General features: G+C 40.8%; 1 protein-coding gene across 1 annotated transcript in view; it reads right to left on the reverse strand.

Annotated features, from left to right (window-relative positions):
* Positions 1-2,715: 2,715 nt before the first annotated feature.
* The window catches only part of LOC139761496 (monocarboxylate transporter 9-like), a 71,305-nt gene continuing 60,797 nt past the window's right edge, over positions 2,716-13,223 (reverse strand). The window contains exons 4-5 of the mRNA XM_071685759.1: positions 2,941-3,132; positions 2,716-2,831 (exon numbers count right to left, since the gene is read on the reverse strand). Of these exons, the coding sequence (XP_071541860.1) occupies positions 2,716-2,831; positions 2,941-3,132 (308 nt within the window). The remainder of the gene's footprint in view (positions 2,832-2,940; positions 3,133-13,223) is intronic.

A 13,223-nucleotide genomic window follows, 5' to 3' on the forward strand; every position in this document is an offset into this window, starting at 1 on the left:
CGATTTTTGCAGGGAAAAATGCAAATGAGTGGGAGACATATAAAAGAAAGAGACAAGATGTCAAGAGAAAGGTGCAAGAGGTGAAAAAGATGGCAAATGAGAGTTGGGGTGAGAGTATCATTAAATTTTAGGGAGGATGAAAAGATGTTCTGGGAGGAGGTACATAAAGTGCGTAAGACAAGGGAGCAAATGGGAACTTCATTGAAGGGGGCTAATGGGGAGGTGAAAACCAGTAGTGGTGATGTGAGAAGGAGATGGAGTGAGTATTTTGAAGGTTTGTTGAATGTGTTTGATGATAGAGTGGCACATATAGGGTGTTTTGGTCGAGGTGGTGTGCAAAGTGAGAGGGTTAGGGAAAATGATTTGGTAAACAGAGAAGAGGCAGTAAAAGCTTTGCGAAAGATGAAAGCCATCAAGGCAGCAGGTTTGGATGGTATTGCAGTGGAATTTATTAAAAAAGGGGTTGAATGTATTGTTGACTGGTTGGTAAGGTTATTTAATGTATGTATGATTCATGGTGAGGTGCCTGAGGATTGGCGTAATGCGTGCATAGTGCCATTGCATAAAGGCAAAGGGGATAAGAGTGAGTGCTCAAATTACAGAGGTATAAGTTTGTTGAGTATTCCTGGTAAATTATATGGGAGGGTATTGATTGAGAGGGTGAAGGCATGTACAGAGCATCAGATTGGGGAAGAGCAGTGTGGTTTCAGAAGTGGTAGAGGATATGTGGATCAGGTGTTTGCTTTGAAGAATATATGTGAGAAATACTTAGAAAAGCAAATGGATTTGCATGTAGCATTTATGGATCTGGAGAAGGCATATGATAGAGTTGATAGAGACGCTCTGTGGAAGGTACTAAGAATATATGTTATTGGAGGCAAGTTGTCAGAAGCAATGAAAACTTTTTATCGAGGATGTAAGGCATGTGTACGTTTAGGAAGAGAGGAAAGTGACTGGTTCTCAGTGAATATAGTTTTAGGCAGGGGTGTGTGGTGTTTCCATGGTTGTTCAATTTGTTTATGGACGGGATTGTTAGGGAGTTAAATGCAAGACTTTTGGAAAGAGGGGCAAGTATGCAGTCTGTTGTGGATCAGAGAGCTTGGGAAGTGAGTCAGTTGTTGTTCGCTGATCATACAGCGCTGGTGGCTGATTCATGTGAGAAACTGCAGAAGCTGGTGACTGAGTTTGGTAAAGTGTGTGACAGAAGAAAGTTAAGAGTAAATGTGAATAAGAGCAAGGTTATTAGGTACAGTAGGGTTGAGGGTCAAGTCAATTGGGAGGTAAGTTTGAATGGAGAAAAACTGGAGGAAATAAAGTGTTTTAGATATCGGGGAGTGGATCTGGCAGCGGATGGAACCATGGAAGTGGATTATAGGGGTGGGGGCGAAAATCCTGGGAGCCTTGAAGAATTTGTGGAAGTCGAGAACATTATCTTGGAAAGCAAAAATGTGTGTTTGAAGGAATAGTGGTTCCAACAATGTTGTATGGTTGCGAGGCGTGGGCTATGGATAGAGCTGTTCGCAGGAGTGTGGATCTGCTGGAAATGAAATGTTTTAGGACAATATGTGGTGTGAGGTGGTTTGATCGAGTAAGTAATGTAAGGGTAAGAGAGATGTGTGGAAGTAAGAAGAGCGTGGTTGAGAGAGCAGAAGAGGGTGTTTTGAAATGGTTTGGGCACATGGAGAGAATGAGTGAGGAAAGATTGACCAAGAGGATATATGTGTCGGATGTGGAGGGATCGAGGAGAAGTGGGAGACCAAATTGGAGGTGGAAAGATGGAGTGAAAAAGATTTTGAGTAATCGGGGCCTGAACATGCAGGAGGGTGAAAGGCATGCAATGAATTGAGTGAATTGGATAGATGTGGTATACTAGGGTCGACATGCTGTCAATGGATTGAATCAGGGCATGTGAAGCGTCTGGGGTAAGCCATGGAAAGTTCTGTGGGGCCTGGATGTGGAAAGGGAGCTGTGTTTTCGGGCATTATTGTATGACAGCTAGAGACTGATTGTGAATGAATGAGGCCTTTGTTGTCTTTTCCTAGCGCTACCTCGCACACATGAGGGGGGGAGGGGGATGTTAATCCATGTGTGGCGAGGAGGCGATAGGAATGAATGAAAATAGTGTGAATTGTGTGCATGTGTATATATGTATATGTCTGTGTGTATATATATATGTGTGTACATTGAGATGAATGGGTATGTATATTTGGGTGTGTGGACGTGTATGTGTATACATGTGCATGGGGGTGTGTTGGGCCATTTCTTTCGTCTGTTTCCTTGCGCTACCTCGCAAACGCGGGAGACAGTGACAAAGCAAAATAAAAAAAAATAAATATATATATATATATATATATATATATATATATATATATATATATATATATATATACATATATATATATATATATATATATATATATATATATATATATATATATATATATATATATATATGGAAGAATTATCAAGAAACGCTGATATAAGAAAAATAGTTGAACCAACACCTCGTTACCTGGACCAACCTTTCCCACTCTCCCTTTAACGGTCTGGCTGGTGTATATCGATATGTCAGTAACAGAATCCTGAGAAAAACCATCGCTGATGTAATAAGAGCGTGGGAAGTTGCTCCATTAATGTTTACTGCAATAGGTTGGCTAGAAAGAACCGAAAAAGCCAAAGCAAGTGAATTTTGAATGCAATGGGTTATGCCATATCCTAAGAGGATTCTCTGGGGATGACGAGCGTCTTGACAAAGGTTTCATCAAAATCCCTGAGAGAAGAGTACCAGAAGCTATTCATACAGGAGAGTAAACCAACCATTAGACCATATTCTACCGAAGGTAATGAGATTATAGGTGCTTAAGGAAGTGAGTCATAAAGGGTTTCAAAGACTATGGAGACAGTGAAAGTGAGAGAAATGTACAGGCTGCATGTACCTACCTGTTGTAGGCCCGGTGATCACATAACCAAACGCTTGTATAACGGAAGAAATTCCGAACGCAGCTACCATGTTGTCTACACCTAGGTACTGTACCATAACTAAGGTGTAGAAGGTTATGGTTGTACCAACACTGATGCCGAGAGCCGCTAAGGCCACAGTGATCCATACTAGGTCCGTCACGTAGGTAAACACTGAAGAAAGTAAACAAAAGAACAGTGTCCACTGTTTGTATCTACCTATGAAGTAAGCATCTTTAGTTTGTTGACATAGTGCTTGTTTATTTAGCTTTTAAAACGGTACCTTTAATATCCTTGGTTGTGTTAGTGTGGGTTTGTGTGTGCTAGACTACATCAGCAAGCACTGTATAACACTAAGATTTTGTGTCATATTCCATCTATGTTTCCTTATTCTTATATTCTACTAAGTTAAAGTAAAGTTTAAAGTTCATTTAGTTTCTTTCAGTAAACTGCAAATCGAAATATCTTTCTATAATAATTTCCACGTCGGTTATGTTGGACCTAAGAGTAGTAAAATCTTTTCATATTGTTTAGAGTAGTGTTTTAGGGTCAAGGTTTTCAGTCTTTCCTTGTAGCTCACTTCTTTGAATTTTGGTATGATCTTTATTGATCTTATATCTTCTCTATTACTTCTTTATGCATCTTTAAATCGGTGACTAAACATGAGAAATACATTCTACTATTGGTGAACAGCTTGCTAAACATTTCCTTGTCCATGACGTGACTGCATTTTCAATATTTGTTGTTAAACAGTTCGTTTCCAAAGGTGAGATTTTGGCGACACTGAGATCCCAACAGCTAGTTTTCTGCTTGGTGAATATGATATCGTGGTCTTGTTTTGCTGTGACCCATCAATATTTCCTTGAGATGAACGTCAACCATAAGTCAGCCAAGGGTTGGAGTCTGTCAAGAACTCCTTTTAAGTTCAGGCAATCCTCCTCGCTCTAAACTTCGCTCACGACCTTTGTATCATCAACTGCCATATTCAGGAAGGAGTCACTCACACAGATTAAAAAGAGTAATTATCCAAGAATCGAACATTGGTACATCGTTCAGTACCTCAACTCATTTCGGGTCAGTGTGTAATTACCTTTTCTTTATGTTAGCTGAAACGGCAAGGGCATCCAATTTACATATGTATATATATATATATATATATATATATATATATATATATATATAATAGTGGTTCCAACAATGCTGTATGGTTGCGAGGCGTGGTCTATGGATAGCGTTGTGCGCAGGAGGGTGGATGTGCTGGAAATGAGATGTTTGAGGACAATATGTGGTGTGAGGTGGTTTGAACGAGTAAGTAATGAAAGGGTGAGAGAGATGTGTGGAAATAAAAAGAGTGTGGTTGAGAGAGCAGAAGAGGGTGTTTTGAAATGGTTTGGTCACATGGAGAGAATGAGTGGGGAAAGATTGACCAAGAGGGTTTGTGTGTCAGAGGTGGAGGGAACGAGGAGAAGTGGGAGACCAAATTGGAGGTGGAGAGATGGAGTGAAAAAGATCTTGAGTGATCGGGGCCTGAACATGCAGGAGGGTGAAAGGCGTGCAAGGAATAGAGTGAATTGGAACGATGTGGTATACCGGGGTCGACGTGCTGTCAATGGATTGAACCAGGGCATGTGAAGCGTCTGGGGTAAACCATCAAAGTGTGTGGGGCCTGGATGTGGAAAGGGAGCTGTGATTTCGGTGCATTATTACATGACAGCTAGAGACTAAGTGTGAACGAATGGGGCCTTTGGTGTTTTTCCTAGCGCTACCTCGCACACATGAGGGGGGAGGGGGTTGTTATTCCATGTGTGGCGAGGTGGCGATGGGAACAAATAAAGGCAGACAGTATAAATTATGTACATGTGTATATATGTATATGTCTGTGTGTGTATATATATGTGTAAATTGAAATGTATAGGTATGTATATTGTGCGTGTGTGGACATGTATGTATATACATGTGTATGTGGGCGGGTTGGGCCATTCTTTCGTCTGCTTTCTTACGCTACTTCGCTAACACGGGAGACAGCGGCAAAAAAAAGAAAAAAAAAAGCAATATATATATATATATATATATATATATATATATATATATATATATATATATATATATATATATATACATATATATATATATATATATATATATATATATATATATATATATATATATATATATATATATACACCCTCCTGCATGTTCAGGCCCCGATCACACAAAATCTTTTTCACTCCATCTTTCCACCTCCAATTTGGTCTCCCACTTCTCCTCGTTCCCTCCACCGCCGACACATATATCCTCTTGGTCAATCTTTCCTCACTCATTCTCTCCATGTGCCCAAACCATTTCAAAACAGCCTCTTCTGCTCTCTCAACCACACTCTTTTTATTTCCACACATCTCTCTCACCCTTACGTTACTTACTCGATCAAACCACCTCACACCACACATTGTCCTCAAACATCTCATTTCCATCACATACATCCTCCTGCGCACAGCTCTATCCATAGCCCATGCCTCACAACCATACATCATTGTTGGAACCACTATTCCTTCAAACATACCCATTTTTGCTTTCCGAGATAATGTTCTCGACTTCCACACATTCTTCAAGGCTCCGAGAATTTTCGCCCACTCCCCCACCCTATAATCCACTTCCGCTTCCATGGTTCCATCCGCTGCCAGATCCACTCCCAGATATCTAAAACACTTTACTTCCTCCAGTTTTTCTCTATTCAAACTTACCTCCCAATTGACTTGACCCTCAACCCTACTGTACGTAATAACCTTGCTCTTATTCACATTTACTCTTAACATTCTTCTTTCACACACTTTACCAAACTCAGTCACCAGCTTCTGCAGTTTCTCACATGAATCAGCCACCAGCGCTGTATCATCAGCGAACAACAACTGACTCACTTCCCAAGCTCTCTCATCCAACACAGACATCATACTTCCACTCTTTCCAAAACTCTTGCATTCACCTCCCTAACAACCCCAACGATAAACATATTACACAACCGTGGAGACATCACACATCCCTGGCGCAAACCTACATTTACTGAGAACCAATCACTTTCCTCTCTTCCTACACGTACACATGCCTTACATCCTCGATAAAAACTTTTCACTGCTTCTAACAACTTGCCTCCCACACCATATATTCTTAATACCTTCCACAGAGCATATCTATCAACTCTATCATATGCCTTCTCCAGATCCATAAATGCTACATACAAATCCATTTGCTGTTCTAAGTATTTCTGACATACATTCTTCAAAGCAAACACCTGATCCACACATCCTCTACCACTTCTGAAACCACGCTGCTCTTCCCCAATCTGATGCTCTGTACATGCCTTCACCCTCTCAATCAATACCCTCCCATATGATTTACCAGGAATACTCAACAAACTTATACCTCTGTAATTTGAGCACTCACTCTTATCCCCTTTGCCTTTGTACAATTGCACTATGCACGCATTCCGCCAATCCTCAGGCACCTCACCATGAGTCATACATAACCTTACCACCAGTCAATAGTACAGTCACCCTTTTTTTAATAAATCCACTGCATACATCCATATATTATATATATATATATATATATATATTAATATATTATATTATATATATATATATATTACCTGCTAAAGCTAAGTATCCATTTTATCGACCAACCCCTTAGGGTGAATGAAAACCTACGTTTTCTGGGGACCGACTGCCGTATCCAGGATTCGAACCTCTGCCCTTGACCATGAGCGGCCCGTGAATGCGTAGCGGTGAGGAACGAAAACCAGTACACTAAGGGAGTCCGTGTATGATGGGGGAATTTACACATGTAGGGCCGAATCTCTTAAGTGTTCTTTACCATTATAGAAGTTTTTAAATTCATGTATGCTGTGTATTAACCATGTCCTCAATCACTCTGTGCTATTCATCTTCCACTATTCTAGTAAGTGAAAGTATGTATATATATACATTATATACATATATATATATATATATATATATATATATATATATATATATATATATATATATATATATATATATATATATATATGTATATATATATATATGCGGATAGGGGAGAAAGAATACTTCCCACGTATTCCCTGCGTGTCGTAGAAGGCGACTAAAAGGGGAGGGAGCGGGGGGCTGGAAATCCTCCCCTCTCGTTTTTTTTTTTTAATTTTCCAAAAGAAGGAACAGAGAATTGGGCCAGGTGAGGGTATTCCCTCAAGGCCCAGTCCTCTGTTCTTAACGCTACCTCGCTAATGCGGGAAATGGCGAATAGTTTGAAAGAAAAAGAAAAGAATATAAATAAATATATATATATATATATATATATATATATATATATATATATATATATATATATATATATATACATACTTTCACTTACTAGAATAGTGGAAGATGAATAGCACAGAGTGATTGAGGACATGGTTAATACACAGCATACATGAATTTAAAAAGGCAAAGGGGATAGGAGTGAGTGCTCAAATTACAGAGGTATAAGTTTGTTGAGTATTCCTGGCAAATTATATGGGAGGGTATTGATTGAGAGGGTGAAGGCATGTACAGAGCATCAGATTGGGGAAGAGCAGTGTGGTTTCAGAAGTGGTAGAGGATGTGTGGATCAGGTGTTTGCTTTGAAGAATGTATGTGAGAAATACTTAGAAAAGCAAATGGATTTGTATGTAGCATTTATGGATCTGGAGAAGGCATATGATAGAGTTGATAGAGATGCTCTGTGGAAGGTATTAAGAATATATGGTGTGGGAGGCAAGTTGTTAGAAGCAGTGAAAAGTTTTTATCGAGGATGTAAGGCATGTGTACGCGTAGGAAGAGAGGAAAGTGATTGGTTCTCAGTGAATGTAGGTTTGCGGCAGGGGTGTGTGATGTCTCCATGGGTGTTTAATTTGTTTATGGATGGGGTTGTTAGGGAGGTGAATGCAAGAGTTTTGGAAAGAGGGGCAAGTATGAAGTCTGTGTTGGATGAGAGGGCTTGGGAAGTGAGTCAGTTGTTGTTCGGCTGATGATGCAGCGCTGGTGGCTGATTCATGTGAGAAACTGCAGAAGCTGGTGACTGAGTTTGGTAAAGTGCGTGAAAGAAGAAAGTTAAGAGTAAATGTGAATAAGAGCAAGGTTATTAGGTACAGTATATATATATATATATATATATATATATATATATATATATATATATATATATATATATATATATATATATATATATATATATATATTATTATATATTTTTTTTATTATACTTTGTTGCTAGCTCCCGCGTTTGCGAGGTAGCGCAAGGAAACAGACGAAAGAAATGGCCCTACCCCCCCCCCCCATACACATGTATATACATACGTCCACACACGCAAATATACATACCTACACAGCTTTCCATGGTTTACCCCAGACGCTTCACATGCCTTGATTCAATCCACTGACAGCACGTCAACCCCGGTATACCACATCGTTCCAATTCACTCTATTCCTTGCCCTCCTTTCACCCTCCTGCATGTTCAGGCCCCGATCACACAAAATCTTTTTCACTCCATCTTTCCACCTCCAATTTTGTCTCCCTCTTCTCCTCGTTCCCTCCACCTCCGACACATATATCCTCTTGGTCAATCTTTCCTCACTCATTCTCTCCATGTGCCCAAACCACTTCAAAACACCCTCTTCTGCTCTCTCAACCACGCTCTTTTTATTTCCACACATCTCTCTTACTCTTACGTTACTCACTCGATGAAACCACCTCACACCACACATTGTCCTCAAACATCTCATTTCCAGCACATCCATCCTCCTGCGCACAACTCTATCCATAGCCCACGCCTCGCAACCATACAACATTGTTGGAACCACTATTCCTTCAAATATACCCATTTTTGCTTTCCGAGATAATGTTCTCGACTTCCACACATTCTTCAAGGCCCCCAGAATTTTCGCCCCCTCCCCCACCCTATGATCCACTTCCGCTTCCATGGTTCCATCCGCTGCCAGATCCACTCCCAGATATCTAAAACACTTCACTTCCTCCAGTTTTTCTCCATTCAAACTCACCTCCCAATTCACTTGACCCTCAACCCTACTGTACCTAATAACCTTGCTCTTATTCACATTTACTCTTAACTTTCTTATTCCACACACTTTACCAAACTCAGTCACCAGCTTCTGCAGTTTCTCACATGAATCAGCCACTAGCGCTGTATCATCAGCGAACAACAACTGACTCACTTCCCAAGCTCTCTCATCCCCAACAGACTTCATACTTGCCCCTCTTTCCAAAACTCTTGCATTTACCTCCCTAACAACCCCATCCATAAACAAATTAAACAACCATGGAGACATCACACACCCCTGCCGCAAACCTACATTCACTGAGAACCAATCACTTTCCTCTCTTCCTACACGTACACATGCCTTACATCCTCGATAAAAACTTTTCACTGCTTCTAACAAATTTCCTCCCACACCATATATTCTTAATACTTTCCACAGAGCATCTCTATCAACTCTATCATATGCCTTCTCCAGATCCATAAATGCTACATACAAATCCATTTGCTTTTCTAAGTATTTCTCACATACATTCTTCAAAGCAAACACCTGATCCACACATCCTCTACCACTTCTGAAACCACACTGCTCTTCCCCAATCTGATGCTCTGTACATGCCTTCACCCTCTCAATCAATACCCTCCCATATAATTTACCAGGAATACTCAACAAACTTATACCTCTGTAATTTGAGCACTCACTCTTATCCCCTTTGCCTTTGTACAGTGGCACTATGCACGCATTCCGCCAATCCTCAGGCACCTCACCATGAGTCATGCATACATTAAATAACCTTACCAACCAGTCAACAATACAGTCATCCCCTTTTTTGATAAATTCCACTGCAATACCATCCAAACCTGCTGCCTTGCCGGCTTTCATCTTCCGCAAAGCTTTCACTACCTCTTCTCTGTTTACCAAATCATTTTCCCTAACCCTCTCACTTTGCACACCACCTCCACCTAAACACCCTATATCTGCCACTCTATCGTCAAACACATTCAACAAACCTTCAAAATACTCACTCCTTCTCCTTCTCATATCACCACTATTTGTTATCACCTCCCCATTTGCGCCCTTCACTGAAGTTCCCATTTGCTCCCTTGTCTTACGCACTTTATTTACCTACTTCCAGAACATCTTTTTATTCTCCCTAAAATCTAATGATACTCTCTCACCCCAACTCTCATTTGCCCTTTTTTTCACCTCTTGCACCTTTCTCTTGACCTCCTTTCTCTTTCTTTTATACATATCCCACTCATTTGCATTTTTTCCCTGCAAAAATCGTCCAAATGCCTCTCTCTTCTCTCTCACTAGTACTCTTACTTCATCCCACCACTCACTACCCTTTCTAATCAACCCACCTCCCACTCTTCTCATGCCACAAGCATCTTTTGCGCAATCCATCACTGATTCCCTAAATACATCCCATTCCTCCCCCACTCCCCTTACTTCCATTATTCTCACCTTTTTCCATTCTGTACTCAGTCTCTCCTGGTACATCCTCACACAGGTCTCCTTCCCAAGCTCACTTACTCTCACCACCCTCTTCACCCCAACATTCACTCTTCTTCTCTTAAAACCCATACAAATCTTCTACTTAGCCTCCACAAGATAATGATCAGACATCCCTCCAGTTGCACCTCTCAGCACATTAACATCCAAAAGTCTCTCTTTCGCACGCCTGTCAATTAACACGTAATCCAATAACGCTCTCTGGCCATCTCTCCTACTTACATAAGTACACTTATGTATATCTCGCTTTTTAAACCAGGTATTCCCAATCATCAGTCCTTTTTCAGCACATAAATCTACAAGCTCTTCACCATTTCCATTTACAACACTGAACACCCCATGTATACCAATTATTCCCTCAACTGCCACATTACTCACCTTTGCATTCAAATCACCCATCACTATATCCCAGTCTCGTGCATCAAAACCACTAACACACACATTCAGCTGCTCCCAAAACACTTGCCTCTCATGATCTTTCTTCTCATGCCCAGGTGCATATGCACCAATAATCACCCACCTCTCTCCATCAACTTTCAGTTTTACCCATATTAATCGAGAATTTACTTTCTTACACTCTATCACATACTCCCACAACTCCTGTTACAGGAGTATTGCTACTCCTTCCCTTGCTCTTGTCCTCTCACTAACCCATGACTTTACTCCCCAGACATTCCCAAACCACTCTTCCCCTTTACCCATGAGCTTCGTTTCACTCAGAGCCAAAACATCCAGGTTCCTTTCCTCAAACATACTACCTATCTCTCCTTTTTTCACATCTTGGTTACATCCACACACATTTAGGGACCCCACTCTGAGCCTTCGAGGAGAATGAGCACTCCCCGCGTGACTCATTCTTCTGTTTCCCATTTTAGAAAGTTAATACAAGGAGGGGAGGATTTCTGGCCTCCCGCTCCCGTCCCCTCTAGTCGCTTTCTACGACACGCGAGGAATACGTGGGAAGTATTCTTTCACCCCTATCCCCAGGGATAATATAAATATATATATACATATACACATACACACACATACACATACATACGCATATATACACACACACACACATACATATACATACATATGAAAAATGTAAGAAACAATTTAGAAAACTGAAACTTCTAGTTTGAAATGAACGAAAAACTGAATGTCACACAATGGTTCAACCTCTGGCTATGGAAAAAGGAAATGCACAATTTATCCATTGTTCTCACCTTTTTCCATTCTGTACTCAGTCTCTCCTGGTACTTCCTCACATTAGTCTCCTTCCCAAGCTCACTTACTCTCACCACCCTCTTCACCCCAACATTCACTCTTCTTTTCTGAAAACCCATACAAATCTTCACCTTAGCCTCCACAAGATAATGATCAGACATCCCTCCAGTTGCACCTCTCAGCACATTAACATCCAAAAGTCTCTCTTTCGCACGCCTGTCAATTAACGCGTAATCCAATAACGCTCTCTGGCCATCTCTCCTACTTACATAAGTATACTTATGTATATCTCGCTTTTTAAACCAGGTATTCCCAATCATCAGTCCTCTTTCAGCATATAAATCTACAAGCTTTTCACCATTTCCATTTACAACACTGAACACCCCATGTATACCAATTATTCCCTCAACTGCCACATTACTCACCCATCACTATAACCCGGTCTCGTGCATCAAAACCACTAACATACTCATTCAGCTGCTCCCAAAACACTTGCCTCTCATGATCTTTCTTCTCATGCCCAGGTGCATATGCAGCAATAATCACCCATCTCTCTCCATCAACTTTCAGTTTTACCCATATTAATCGAGAATTTGCTTTCTTACATTCTATCACATACTCCCACAACTCCTGTTTCAGGGGTACTGCTACTCCTTCCCTTGCTCTTGTCCTCTCACTAACCCCTGACTTTACTCCCAAGACATTCCCAAACCACTCTTCCCCTTTACCCTTGAGCTTCGTTTCACTCAGAGCCAAAACATCTAGGTTCCTTTCCTCAAACATACTACCTATCTCTCCTTTTTTCACATCTTGGTTACATCCACACACATTTAGGCACCCCAATCTGAGCCTTCGAGGTAAGTAAGGGGAGTGGGGGAGGAATGGGATGTATTTAGGGAATCAGTGATGGATTGCGCAAAAGATGCTTGTGGCATGAGAAGAGTGGGAGGTGGGTTGATTAGAAAGGGTAGTGAGTGGTGGGTTGAAGAAGTAAGAGTATTAGTGAAAGAGAAGGGAGAGGCATTCGGATGATTTTTGCAGGGGAAAAAATGCAATTGAGTGGGAGATGTATAAAAGAAAGAGACCGGAGGTCAATGGAAAGGTGCAAGAGGTGAAAAAAAGGGCAAATGAGAGTTGGGGTGAGAGAGTATCATTAAATTTTAGGGAGAATAAAAAGATGTTCTGGAAGGAGGTAAATAAAGTGCGTAAGACAAGGAAGCAAATGGGAACTTCATTAAAGGGTGCAAATGGGGAGGTGATAACAAGTAGTGGTGATGTGAGAAGCAGATGGAGTGAGTATTTTGAAGGTTTGTTGAATGTGTTTGATGACAGAGTGATAGATATAGGGTGTTTTGGTCGAGGTGGTGTGCAAAGTGATAGGGTTAGGGAAAATGATTTGGTAAACAGAGAAGAGGTAGTAAAAGCTTTGCGAAAGATGAAAGCCGGCAAGGCAGCAGGTTTGGATGGTAT

This window comes from Panulirus ornatus, chromosome 40 (assembly GCF_036320965.1).
Source record: "Panulirus ornatus isolate Po-2019 chromosome 40, ASM3632096v1, whole genome shotgun sequence".
Lineage (NCBI taxonomy): Eukaryota > Metazoa > Arthropoda > Malacostraca > Decapoda > Palinuridae > Panulirus > Panulirus ornatus.